This window comes from Aythya fuligula, chromosome Z (genome assembly GCF_009819795.1).
Source record: "Aythya fuligula isolate bAytFul2 chromosome Z, bAytFul2.pri, whole genome shotgun sequence".
NCBI lineage: Eukaryota > Metazoa > Chordata > Aves > Anseriformes > Anatidae > Aythya > Aythya fuligula.
In genome coordinates, this window is record NC_045593.1 from 37,360,145 (window position 1) to 37,375,218 (window position 15,074).

Here is a 15,074-nt window from a genome sequence, read left to right on the forward strand (position 1 = left end):
CAAGGCCCTGGTCACAGGCATTTTGACCTGTTTTGCGCAAGTGACTTCAAAGCCACTGTTGAGAATGATTTATTGCTAAAGCTGCCCAAGAAATTTCCTAAGTTGGGCAGGGTGGGAAGGTTCAGATCTGTGGTTTCCTTTATCTATTTGCACCCCTTGAGTTTGGGTGGCAACAGGCCAAGATGGTGCCACTCAGCAAACTTCTGGTGGGCCAGACACTTGCACAGGCCGCAAGGAAAGGCGAGTTATGCAGACTTCTTGTCCGTACAACCACTGCTGATCTGCAGAAGCAGCTGATTTGTGTTTCCTTTTCTGCTTCTGTTTTAGTACCAGGCAGACCATGTTCAGCCATTGTCAAATGCTAAGTTGGAGTCTGTCTGACTATCTAACCATTCAAACTCTTTCCTCTCAGGAAAGGGCTCCCAAATTGGATTTTCATAGGAGTAGCGACCATATTTCCTTTGATACGGAGGAGAGAGGGCACTCGTAGGAGCATCGGCACAGGGATGAAGGAAGAATCTGCCCATTTTGCAAAATATTCTTTCTGATAGGCTTGGCTCGTGACATGGGAGACACACCAATGAGAAACAACAAATAGGGGACTAAATAAATTGAGGTAAAGGGTTAGAAAAGAGAATTAAATTACAGATATATGAAAAATAAATCCACATTTTAAGAGAGATAAAGAGATAAATATGTGGGTATTTCCACAGTCTAGCTTTACACTAGAAAGGCTAGTTTCCTTACTAGGCAAAGATACTAACAACTTTAGCAGTCCTACTGAAAATTGTAGTCTTTCTCTGTCTGCACTGAGAGCAGAGACATTCTGCTCAACTCCATAGACCAAAGCCAGCTCACAAGAATGCATTTGTCTCCTCACCACAAAGTACAGGCAGGAAAAAAATTACAGAAAAGACCAGATAAAAAGATAGATGAAAGGAAAGCATGATCATGCTCTTAATGAAAAAGCCGAAGAAAAGGACAATGACAAGGAAGGTAAAATCAACCCCAAACTAATTTTGTAATGAAATTTAGTGTGACATGAATAACTGATCTTGCATAAAAGATCAGCACATAACTAAAAAATATGGAAAATGGCAGCTATGCTGGCAGTAGGTTGCAAGTCATTCAATCCTTGATTTTATTTTTAAATAGAAGAAAAATGAAAAACAGCACACTCTCCTCATGCTCTCTACATAGGCTGCTCTTCCAAGTTTAACCTAACTTGTTATCCTTGCCTACATCCTTTTTCCAAGTACAGCAGAGGGACATTTTATCTTCTCCCTTGCTATCTTCAGGTACAATCAGACAGCCGTATCTCAAGCTCACAACAGGCTGATACTTCCTTCTTGGAGAAAAATGAACGTGGACTCTTGACATGCATCCATGGCTGACAGCCCTACAAGCGGTCAATAATCTGACATTCAGACATGCTTTCATGGAATGGGAGACCATGTCTGCAACTCTGAACAGGTGTTTTGTAACTAAGCTGGCTGACTTCTTCAGTGGACCTTCTTAACAATCCACAATGCATTAATTTTTAGGCCTTTTTGGTAGTCATGTTACTGTTAGTACTCTGCTCCTTGCTAATACTTAATTTAAAATTTCATGACAATGTTTTTTTAAAGGTTAGAGAAGTTGTCCTCTCCTAGAGGGTCAGAGTGGCTCAGGAGAAACTGAAAACTAGGAGTTGCCCAAGAGAAAATGTTCTTGGCAAGGAAACAGAAAACTCAGAGTAAGCCCTGAGGGCGAAAGAACTTGAGAAAACTTCAGTTAGCCCAATGTTTATCTGAAAAGAGGTGAAGAAAGTTCATCCTGTGGTGGTTCTGACACTTGAGTGAGCACTTGATCCTGAAGACAAAGGAAAAAGAGCAACGGCCCTTGCAGAAAACATTTAGTTAGGAAATAAAGCATGGGTTCTGACCAGAACACAACATATACAATGCAAATATACCACAGTATGGCCAATGCTTCATCCCTTATTACACACAAATTCACAACCTGGGCACAGCAGATGCTGTTAGTTAACAAAAAGTCCCAGAAAGTAGCAAGAATCACTATTTACTTGACAAGAAAGAGGAGAGGTATATACCACTTAAACATTTTTCACACCAGAAGGAAAATCTCCCACTTGTGCTTGAGAAGGTAAAGAACTGAAAGACAGTCTGTGGTTTGTCTTACATACGACCCAGGAGAAATAGATGGGTCCAGTTTGTTCAGAAGAAAACACCACATCAACATGTTTTTGCCCAACATAAAGAAGGTAACATAACAGGAATACAGGAACAGGTATCCAAATCTGTTGGCTTGTAATGACAGCTCACACCACTAATGAGGTTTTCATAAGTCCAGAAATGTGGTTTCAACAAGATAGGTTTTTGTGTAACTTTAGTTAGAAATCAAATGCCTGAAATCAGCCATCAACCACAGTTCACTTCAACTCTTGCTTTCTTTCACCTGTAGTAATGCTTCCAGAACATGCTATAAAATCAGTACCACTCACCTCCAGAAAGGCAGAGGGACAGGCATGTATAATACATAGAACTTTGTAAAAACTTTCTGCCTGAGGTAACTAATGTATTTTCATAACCTTAAAAGCAAGTCTACCATTGAGGAATAAAAAAGGATAAAACAAATGCAATATTAATTAGTCAACAGCTACTTTTTTAATGCTTCCGGATCTAAAGAACAAAACAAAAGCTGATTAAGAATGTATCAGTTGTAAAACCTTACAACCCGGGGAAAATTGCCAAGCAGGAACTAAGTAGTTTAATAGATTGTGTAGAATGAATCTCAACTGATTTATAGAAAACCTGCTTTGGCAAGCTCCCTGGGAAGAAAATTGCATTTCTTGATTGAGTTCTGAATAAATCATAATTATTGGCCAGAAAACCAAAATGTAAACTTAATGTCAACTTAAAATCTAACCATTTTCTTCCCCTGCTATGTTTCCAAAGGGAAGCTGGCATGCGCTGAAAACTTCCCCATAGCACAGGAAGATCATGATCCCTGGGGGGGGGAGGAATCCTCATACACACATTTATGCACTTCCCATTGGAAGTAATGCCAGCCTGAGCAGGGCTCCAGATGGCACATAGGTGCCATATGACGCAAACCTGCAAAAGGACAGCCTCAAGAACAGAAGCTCTCTGGAATTTAGCATGTTAATTGACTGGCATGTCATCTGGTGCTTTAGGACAAATAGCCTTCATGCAGTTTTCTCAGACACACATCATCTCCCCTTTTATACTGCCCTTACAGTCAGATCTGCAAACACCTGAGCAAAAGTCTCTAAAGCAAAACAGTGAACAGGCTGTAAAGTCAGCAGAAATGTGATAACGAGATGCCATCAGTTGTTTGTATTGGCCCCTTCATTTCACACATTTCTTTCAATTTCTTTTCCTTCCTGGGTACCTTGTTGTCTGCTGTTTTGAGATGGTGTAAAACTGGAGCTGGAACTGGAGCTGGAACTCGCAGGACTGGGCTGTTCAGACTCAAAAGAAAAAAAAAAAAAAGAAAATAAATAACATTGTAATAAACATTTTTTATTTTTTTTTTTTTGCCTACAACTCTTTCGGCTACTGTTTAAGGCAGCTGTGAAGTAAACTACTGAACAGAAAATACTCTCAGATCTCCAAGTGCCAGCAAGGCAAACATTCAAATTGCTATGCACTCAACATACATGTACACTATATCATGTACATGCTTTATTAAAGTCAGTTTCTCAACAAGAAGATACCATGTTTGAAAGGCTATTCAACATGTAAGCCTAAATAACTTTATAAGAGAATGGACCTAAGGCTACTCTGTCCTTGCCATACTGTGGTTGCAACATTTTCCAAATTAAAAATGATTTAGTGGAATACAGAGAGAAAAGACAAGAGAAGATCAAGCTAAATGCCAGAAAACTCTAAGCAGTTTTCTTTCCCCATCCCTAGAAAATAAGTTTTAAGATAAGTGTTTAGAATAATTTTTCTTTGCTGTAACTTCTTAATTTCTTAATATCACAATATTTTCCTTACATAGTGAGGTCCTATGGACTAAACCAGAAAGACTCCATTATTTTACACATTTTATTCTGAACCCACAGATTTAGTTTTCTATCCCAAGGCTGGTTTTCTATCCAAAACAGAGTTGTTAACATCAGTTTACACTATTTATCAAGCAGTTATAATGCACTGTTTTCTACTGCTGTTTAAAAAGTACATATTTCTCTCTAAAATTCTGTAACATTTCTTAGAAAGGCCTATTACTTCATCTAGACTCAATTCTATATACATTTTCCCACACTGCCTATGGCTTATGAGCATTGCACTGAGAATTCTTGCCTCCTGCTGCCAGATTGTGTGCCTCTACAGACTTCCTTGTGTTATCTTAAAGTTGGTGGCTTTCAGTGTGGGGTTGTTGGTATGCACTTGCACACACAGCTGTGTATATGAGACAAGAACAAATCTCGTACGTGGGTATAGGGAATGCCAACAGAGAACACAAAACAGGAAGCATCCACATGGAAAGACTGGTGAAAATGTAAGTTACGTAGCAATGTTCTAAAAATATACTACTAAAAATAAAACCTGCTTAATCTTTAAACTTCATATGACTTCATTACTGTGACATGTTAAACAGGCTAATGGAAGTTCTCTGACTCTCCTTGCCCGTATAGTAACTCTTGAGATTTATCTGGAACTAAAATCCTTGTCAAAAATCACAGCAGTAATATCCATTAATTGTAAAACTTAAGAGTTTTCATGCACATCAGTAAGTAAGCCCAACAGTTGCCTTTTCTCCATAAAACAATCTATTGTTGCTTTTCATAATGAGCAGGCAGATTTACGGCCTTTCACCGCCTTTTCTCACACTGAAAGATGCCTATCTGGGCAAGAGAACGTTTGAGAAAAACACCACTGACATCTGCTCTCCTGGAATGAACACAGTTCTCACAAACACAGTCAAAATATAAATTCTGGACATGACCGTATGGGTATATACAAACTGGATACATGTGAACCAACCTTCTGCAGGGAAACCCAACCCAACGAACAATAAAATCCCCTTCTGACTAACAAGTGCAATTCTAACATGGTTCACAGGATGGGAACTTTTTTGAAGATATGGCAGCATTGCCTGGCACGACGAAAAAAGCAAAGTAGTTCTCTAAAAAAAATGTTCTGAATTTTCTGCAAAACCATCTTTTTTTACTGACTGATTTTCTGATTTTAGCTGTAAAATAAATCTGATGACATGATACAGACTGTACTGCTAAAGAACAAAAATCAATGCAAACTTTAAAGACATTACCATTTTGGAAACTAATTTCAGTCTTCCAGCTGTAGGTTACCCATAGACATCTGGCTTATCTCTCACTTTCTGCTTTCTGCAGCAAAATTACTAGCTGACAACAGATTTCCATTAAACATATTTTTTCCTTTATTAATGTCCACACCAACAGTAGATTATGTAAAATCCATTCCTTTAATAAAAATCCAAACACTATGCTATCATATTCAACTTAAAATAACTTGAAGAAGTGCTAAAACTGTAAAAATAAATAAAACACATAGCTGCAGAGATATTTACTAGTAAAACTTCATTTTCCTTTTGAGCCACTTTAAAAAAACGAAACAAGAAAAAAGGGGGAAGGACTGATCTTGTTCATAGCATAAGGCATGCAAATATCAGTGAAATTCCTCCATTTCAAAACTTTCTTCCAGTATTAACTTAAGAAAAAGGATCACAAGCAGGGAAGGTTATGAATGCATATAGGAGGGAACTGTACTGTAAGAGGCCACAGAAACTCCCAATGAAGCGCAAATAGTCATCCCTACTTGTTTAAAAGGGGGTTTTAATGCCACTTGGAACTATTACTTCCTTAAACTGCCCTACCTGAACATTTATTCCAAGAAATACAGATTTGCATAAATGTTAGAAGTGTTAACTGCAGAAAATGAAGCATTTTTTTTCTGCTCTGAGAAACCTGAAGTGCAAACCCACTCGAAGGACGGAGCAAACAGCTGCTTTTAACATAAGAACAAACATTATTAACAGAAACGACTTGACTTTTAGAAGGAACTAAAATATGCCTTCCATATATGAATATGGATTAGTGCCTATAGCACTACAGCTCCTTATTACCAGAGGCTATCTTTTGTCACTTAAGCAATGCTTTTTGACAGCTTTACAGGCTGTTATCCCAAGGACTTAGATATTTATGGCTTTATTCACTTGGGCTTTCTACTCTTATCCACTGGTTACTAATCACCAAGTAGATTTTTTTAATGGGTCTGAAATTAGCTAAAAGGGTGCCCTTCAACAATAGAAGCCTAAGACAGGACCAGCAAAGACCTTCTCTCGTATGTCCTTTTCTTGTTTTACTAGTTTTCTCTTCCTGCAGACAAACTAATGAGATTTGGGCCCAAACTGTTCATTAGTGCAATGACCTGATATAATTTATTGTGCTCAGTCTATTTCATTTTACTGCTCTTGCACTGATGCACAGGAGACGCTGGCTGCTTTATTACTCCTTTCTGAGGGATTCTGTGTTTTGAAACTGTTCACCAAGAAAAGGGACTTCTCCCCAGCTCTGGTTTTGCCTGAAAAGGTACTGAGGTTTTGATCAGTTCACTTGCCTTCTGTCCATTACAAGCTCTCTCTTCTTTGTTTTCTGTAAGTAGTACAACAATTTATTCTCAAGCTAGAAACAATATTCAGGTAATCTCACCCGTTTATGACATGGCATAAAAGAGAGCTGTTTGCATAATACTTCATGGTTGGTTGGAGTCATGTAGCAAAATGAAAAAATAAACCCCATCATTTTAAGCTCCTTACACTGAAAAATAGAAAACATCTGCATGTGGGTGACGAGCGCTTTTCATACCTTCCCCTGAACCACCATTAAAGGAACCTAGTGTATTATTTCCTGAAATAAAATTAAAGTGCTGCAGTAGTATCCCACTTCCTATCAGCTAGCCTGCATATTTCCTGGTTTTAGGCACAACAGTCTAAAGATTGAGGTTTCCCTGTGCTGTACGTACTGAAAAGTCTACCCACTTAAAACCACTTACAGTTGGGTATTTTTCTACTTCCACTTTGCCAGAAGTTAGCTTCTCAGGAAGAAGGAACGTGTGCCATAGGACAAGCCTTCTTCTAACAGGAGTCCTGTACTTAAAACTTCTGTTCTGAAGTGCCCTGTCATCAACCACCACTTTGGCTTTCAGGAGAGAAATCCAACCCATCTGTAGCTCAGCGAACACAGAGAACAACCCCACCTCAACCACCAAGAGACCATGTCTGCCTCTGCCATGGGAAGACACCACTTCCACGTTCTCAATGCTCGAAATCAGAACTGAGCAGCCTGCGCCCTGCCAAATTCTGTGCCACCACATCGTGGCTCCAGCAGCTGCATTGGCAATTAACCTACAAGGCAGGGTAAAACTGCTCCTTTTTAACCACTGGGGAAAGTTAGCTTACAGACTGCAAGCTCACAGAGACGGGGCATGAACAGAAGTACTGAGCAAAAAAAAATAAAATTAAATTAAATGAACCTTTTCTTACAGAAGTGGAAAAAATTATTCCTAACTACGATGTTAAAGCAATAACAAAATATTGAGAAAAGTAGTTTAAAACTAAGAAGATGCAAAATTTTAACAGGAAATGCCATATAATTTATTTTTGAGAGGTGTGGGGAACTAAAATGGTTCTCTCTCACAACAAAAACTAACATACAGCTTACATAACAGCTGAACCTTTATTGATATTAGCATATTATTCACTTAAAAAATATATGTGCCTAAATGCAAATGCATATAGATGTATAGTTTCTGGATTACTTTTTATTAATTACAACAAATACAAATGCAAACAGATGTGTATTTTCTTGAGGATTTTTTTACCAGTTAAAACAGTCATTTGGCAGAAAATGTGACTTAGGTTATTGATACAATTAGCTGTCATAATTATTTACGGTCTTGTTTCAAACAATTTTTTTTTAACAATTGGTAGTTTGTTTATTAATTAAATTGACCCTGTACCAAGAAGAATGAGAACACTGTTCTAAAGGTGAAGGCACTGGTGTCAAAGACAGGCTTACATAAAGTCTTTGCCATCTCAAAATTGGAACTAAAATCTGGACCACATTTCCCTAGAAGTCTGTGAAAGGACATAAGTATTTCTGAAGCATTAATATAGTGTGAGCAGCACAACAAGGGGAAGTTAACAGCTCTGTATGGTGTGAAAAGTCTGAATTATGCATTAAAGAAAAAACATCCAAACAAAAGAAAAAATGGGAAGATAAAGATATGCTAAGTAAATTACTATTTCAATTAATTTTCTGTATCTTGTAAACTCAGTGGTACAAAAGCCTTGTGGAGAGAGAATGATGACTGTGCTTATGTACTCTTGTAGATGTGGAAAGGCCAAACTAAGCCAACATGCAATATTCAGGTATTGATTTTCTGGGAGTTTGACTTTACAACTCTTTTAGTTTTCCTTTAAAAACTTCCACACACTCTACTCACAAAGCTCTCAGAAGCCAGCTGGGCACAAAAGCGAGAAATGGGTTTTAGAGAAGAAAAAAAAAAAGAAAGTCTAACTCAGTCTTAAAACTAGATAAAAGCTAGAAAATTCAGACTAGGCGTTAAAGCCAATGAGATAGTTTTCAATCAACTGATCTACATGTTCTGTTCTACAATTGGACTAATAGAAAAAGAGAAGATAGGTGGTAGATGTTCTGGACTGCCCTGACAGCTGCTGTATGGGAAGTCAAAGCTTCCCAATTCTCTTCTGTTGCCCTGTTTTCTCTGCTATGCCTTATTTTACGTACCAGTGCTGAGAAGGGCAGATGTTGATGCAGCTTCAGTTCTGCACTCTGGGAGAGTGAAAGGACAGTTTGTTGTCACCTTTGGTGCCATAACAAGGCTGTTCATCTAAATTCTCCCAGATTTAAGGTCCTGGTATTAGAAATCAGTGTGTTCCTTTTAACAAAGAAACAGCTGGAGAACCGTCTGACTACTTGTAAAACTTCTTTTATGGATGTTATTCTGCACTACGGTACATTTCCATACCATTAAAGAGCGGGTCTTCTCAGCAGGTACTCACAGAGTTCGCAAATTCACCGTAGTTCCTCTCTCTTCTTATGTAGCTCAAACTATGTGGAGTGCTCCCAGCACAGCCTACTCTAAATATTCAGTGTGCAGAAATCCATGAAAACCATACATATCAAGTAAAAACAGACCTCAATATCTGAGGGGAAAAAAAAAAAAAAAAAAAAAAAAAAAAGCTTTTCTTCTAAACTGCTGCAGCAGAGTCTTTTCACACCATCTTTGCTATTATAGACCACTGGCTCCTGAACCAATATTCCGGAAAAAAAAAAAAAAAACAACAGTTATTCTCAAAATTTCACACAGAGTACCAATGCAGCTCTTCCATGACAGCAGCGTTGGACTTGACAGTTTTTACAGGGAGGTTTGTTACATTTAGTGTTTGCTCAAACATGATTCCTGGGATTTAAGTAATTACATTAAAATCACAGCTTTCATTTCTGTACCCTCCAGTTTCAGCAAAAAGCTGTACAGAAAAATACAAAAAGCTTTGTAATTAAAAAATCTCAAGTGCTAGAACAAATTAAAGCCCTGCAAACCATTTTCAGAGCTTGGTATTTTTTAGCCATCTAGTAATATCATAGAATGAACAATAATTTTCAGATGCCAATGCTGTGGTTGCCAACAGTATGACACAAGAACATTTTTCTCTATAGATATTTTTGAAGCATCTGTCAGTATGGTTCCTAAGCACTCACTCTATGTTAATATTATTATGCAGTTGTGTAATGGTTTTCACAAAAGTTTATGCGTATTAGAAACACATCGTACTGTGCAGTGCTGATTCTCTTAGAACACAGAACAGATTGACGTATTTTTATTGGTCTTTTACCATTAACAGCTGACATCTGTGTGCTGTATCCTTGCCTACAAATGTATTTCCACCAATTAATACAAAAAAATAATGCTCATTTAAAACTCCTCAACACTAAGTCTACTTTGCAGACTTAGATTTCTGACATTGTGCTCAGTTAGTAGAATTTTGCAGTTGTTACATAAGAAGTAATAAGTTAATACCACAGGATAAAAACAAATAAAATCTCTAAAAGAAATAACTGTTTATTTTTAAACTACATTTGACTCAAAGCATTATAATGCATTGTAATATAGTTGTAATTGATACAGGTAACTGAAGTTATTATAGTATTAAAAATACTGGCTAAATTAATATCTCTTTCCATGTATTGTAACCCTTATCAATCAATCTGGAGTTTCACAATGTTCAAAAGATCAAAAAGACAGTATATGGCACAAATAAATCAAGTTGAATCATCACACCTACAAACTGTTTTCTTTGGCTAAAACTGTAACATCTACCTTGCAAAATTTTATCTACTCCTCACAGTCCTCTGCCAAAGCAAATTTAGGTTAACAAGAACACTAAGAGTGGCTATTTCCCTTTTGCAGTCTCCTGCCTCAAACCTGTGAACTGCTGTGCTTCAGACTATTCAGACCATCTTTTTAGGTTGATATTCAGGCCCACTCATATTTTGTTCTCCTTAGGGAAGGTGCTATACAATAGGCACCATCTCAAAACCACATCCTTTTCATCCATAGAATAAAACGACAATGTATTAAATAAACTGTATTATTGGGCAACAAAAGTTATGGATACAATGAAAGAAATTAAAATTATCATAGCTTATATTTACTCATTTCTTGTCATGGTTTAAAACACAACACTTTTGTAGCTGATAATGTGAATCATTAAAAGCATACAGGTCAGACTCGCATGTAATCTCCGGATAAGAGTAAGGAATGGCAATGCCATTGGTTCAGTTTCTGCCATTCCTGGTATCCACTATCCGCAGATATATATTCCCTCAAGAGTGCTCAGGTACCAGAAGAGCTGCCTGTCAATTTCAGCTAGAAAATACAGCTCTCCTGGTGACAGGGTATGTATTAGCCTATTTTAAACATTCTCCTGTATTGCTCCAAGGCTGTGATACAAATTCTCTGACTACCTAAGCAGATTCAGATAGGTTCAGTGCTCCATGTATCCATCCCTACCTCCTAAATCTGCTGCCTGATGCATCAGCTCCTCCAACATGGAACATCATTTCCTTCACTTCTGCCAGGTGGCTTGCAACGCAGTTAGTTTAGAGTAAGCAATTCCTTCACAGAGATTCAATCACACAACAAAAACAGCTAAAGTGTCTCAAGATCATTTAAAACAAACAAACAATCAATCAAAAAAAAAAAAAACAAAACAAACAAACAAACAAAAACACTTACATACAGTCCCCTAGAATTATGCAGCTCTGTCTTGCTATCCTACACATCTATGCAAGTAGTATCATTTTCAATGTGATAAAATCACCACTAATGTGCAAATTTTTTAGCAAAATAAAAAGTTAAATACAAATTTTTGAATGGTATGAGATGTTGCTGCTTGGACAGGAACATTTAACATCCCACTTAAGTCCTCAAAGTATTTCAGTTGGCCAGATAATTTATATTTTCAAGGGGAGATACAAACTTTGGCTTTTAACAGAAAAAGATAGGTTTTATGGGAATTACTATCAACATAGCTGGATGTTTTACTTAAAGTTAATTGTTTATTTGTTCAAAGGAATTAGTTTGAAGAAAAATCCATCTTGCAACAACTTTTTTTTTTTTTTTTTTTTTTACAAAAACGTCAGCTGTGGTAAATTACTAAGCTGACTAAGACAGCACCACTGAATGACAACACAATTCAGTTAAACCAAATTCACACCAATGCTTCTTAAAACAAGTAAATGACAGTTTTTCTGTTGCCGTTGCGGTGATGGATGACTATCTTTAGCTAATGCAAAATATATTAGCAGAATTAGTTACAGGCATGTTCTCTGAACAGTAACTGCTGCTCAACACAAAATGATTTTGATATGAAAAACTGGACGCTATTGCTATGTGGGAACAGGCAGCCATGCAAAGGGCAAGAAATAGCACGGCTGGATCACATCTGCTTTGAGTTATGTTGTATACCAGGGTCACATCACATGTCGACACTGGATGAACAATTACATACAGAACAATCGTCTACAGGTACTGTCATCCTTCAATTTAAGGCAGGCATACAACGATCAACTAAAGCATCCCTTACCCATTCAGAAAGAGACCCCCCAGACACTCCCAAGGTACAAAATCAACCACAGACACCTTGGACAACTCCAGGACTCCACAGCATGGACTGCTGAAAGGTGTCACCTCATCAGCAGGCAATAAATTGCCATTAATTCTACACATCCATGATAGATACTCCACCCACAGTAGCAGCAGTGTGTTCAGACAGCCCTTATTCTCCCTGGTAAAATTACACTCCAGAGGATTACTAAGCCTTTAAAATGTAAAAATTACATTGTGTGTTTATGGTCTGTCCTGGAGAAATCACATCAGTCATCACTCTAGATTGCAAGTTTTTGAATGGGAAATGCTATGAAAATTATCTAAGGAATTTCACAGTGAGCTTGGCAGCAGACTTTCAAAAGTACATGCCATTTTTGCCAAAGAAAACAACTGTAAACTTGGTGGTTCCGCATTAAAAAAGGGCATAAAAGCCTCGGATAGATCTAACTGTTGTAGACAGAGTTAAACTATTTCAGCTGGTAACTAACAGGTGTTGGATTTTATGGTAATTATATATAAAGCCATTTCACTAGATCACAACGTCATAGATGTAAGCAGCTAAAGCAACTTAAAAGCAACGAAATCTACACCGAGGAGATTTCACATGATCATGATTAAAATATCTATAGCATTTCTGCCACGATCATCTTTACACTGCAAAACTGTCATGACTTTACCGGTCCAAACATACAGTCTTCAATGTCACTGAAGAATTAAGATATTGGCACTGCACGTACCCTGTTGAAATCCTTACTTGCTGCAGGCAAATGTACTGAAAACAAGGCCCCCGTCCAAAAATGCATTTATGCAGATGATTGAGTTAATCCACATGAGTGGTCTCCACTGAAACAGATGTAGCCACTCTTGTGAATAAGGTCAGATACTGAAGACTAAACCAGTAGCCTAACAACATACAATGATATTCACATGTTTTCTGTGTTTAAATATGACACCTCCTAAAATTGAAAAAATAATGCAATACACATGACTTTGACTCAAGAATGCAATATTTCCTTTTGCAAAATCGCAGTCGTAACCTGAACATTTAACCATACCTACACAATATTTCTCCCGATTAATTTCTAAATCTGCAGTATTTTTGTAAGCCAATGAATTCCAAACACACCGTAGTAACAAAAGCTCAACATCCCAGCTTGCTGCCACAACAGCATCACTGCCTTTTGGTCTCACTGCTTCCTTATCCTGCAGTGATTCATCTCACCGCATACAGAGCAGTTTAATGTGCACTTAAGCTTTTGCAAGTGAAGCATAAACATTTTACCTCCATCGTAATAGATAATGAAAACAGGCTCAGTACAGCAGTTGAATGGCCTCATACTACAGTAGATGCTGAAGACCATTCAGCATCCTTGTGCCTGCTACTGTTGCTCTAAGGAGGATCGACCATCTTAGGCCACCATTTCTCTGCAAGTACGATCTGGAAGTATTTTGGACTGTATATTTGGTCTGTGCGGTATTTTATCTATCACCTGCCTGTGATTACTGAATTACCTCATCCACACTGGAGTGCTGTAGGCAAACAAGCCCACAGCAATGGTTGATAGTGGCAGAAAAAATGGATAAAAGCATCAAGTAAAAAGTAAAGACTCTAAGAATATGACAGCTTGCAAATCCACAGTCCACAGCCTGAAATTAAGGACATGATCAGTATAAACTTATCTCTTCTGTTCTCAGTATTCAACATCATTAACAATGTTAAGAGAGCCCCAATTTCACACACAAAATTCAAACCTAGCATACTTATTTATTTATTTATTTTCCCCAGAAAACATAAGTTAACTACATGAAAACTCCATATGGAGCTCTTGTTCACTGCTACTACTTTAAAATAAGTATTATCTGAAAGAGATCTTACTTTGGCTCCCAGCCCTGGCAGAAAGCAGGAGTGTTCAGCTAACAAGGACCTGGAGGTTTTACAAGACAATGGGGGTTTTCCAGATATTCTTGCACATTTGTAATAGTCAAATTAATAGATCTTATGCCAGATCCAAAGTGGTATTTTATGGATTACTTTAAAAAGGTACTCATGTTGCAACTTTAAGACTGCTTTAAGACATGCGAACACTTCATTAAATACAAGACCCTAGTCTATGTGAGCACTGCTATATATTCATTGTTCTGTAATGGACTTCCTAAGAAGTTTTTGCATTTTTACTATAAGCAAATGGCTTGCTAAAGTACCATGCTTTTAAAAACCAAAATGCCTCACCCTCGAGCTGTCACAATTTGCTAGCATGCATTTCTAAATTTGTATCCCAAAAGGCTTCAGCATGCCAAAAAGCTGCTACTACCAATGGCAATGCTGTAATTGCAGGAAGAAAAAAACAATACTCATCGTGTGCAACATAATCAGTCTGGAGGCAGCAGCTCATAAAATAGAGCTACATGGACTCTCTAAAACATCCACAAACCTCTGCTTTCATAGATGGTGATGTACTGAGATTAGCAACATCTAAGCTCCTTCTCTTTTGTGCCACTCTGCCACCACAGATTCATTTAGAGCTTTGCGCTATTTTTTTCTCCCTACCCAGCCTTGCAAAATTGGTAACAAACATGGAAGAAATATGACAGCATCCCTTCTGCCGTGATTCCACAGTTCAGAAGGGGCAGCTCTGGCCATGAAAGACACCTACCTTGGAACCAAAGCTTTGTATCTCCCCCACCCAGTGTACAGCTCAGTTAAATATTACGAGATCATAACTCTATTTCATGATCAGAAAGCAAAAACAAGGTCAAGTCCATTTTATATTTTATTTTTATCACGTTGCTACACTATCCCACATAAGAAGCATACAGTTTTCTTCAACTAAAACATCCTGTTATTGAATTTAAAAGCATAATCTTTGGAGT

General features: G+C 37.6%; 1 protein-coding gene across 2 annotated transcripts in view; it reads right to left on the reverse strand.

Moving 5' to 3' along the window:
• Positions 1-15,074, reverse strand: part of MLLT3 (MLLT3 super elongation complex subunit) — a 140,040-nt gene that overhangs the window by 19,556 nt on the left and 105,410 nt on the right. For both annotated transcript variants that reach the window (XM_032206593.1, XM_032206592.1), the window contains exon 7: positions 3,415-3,493. In XM_032206593.1, coding sequence (XP_032062484.1) covers positions 3,415-3,493 — 79 coding nt within the window. The remainder of the gene's footprint in view (positions 1-3,414; positions 3,494-15,074) is intronic.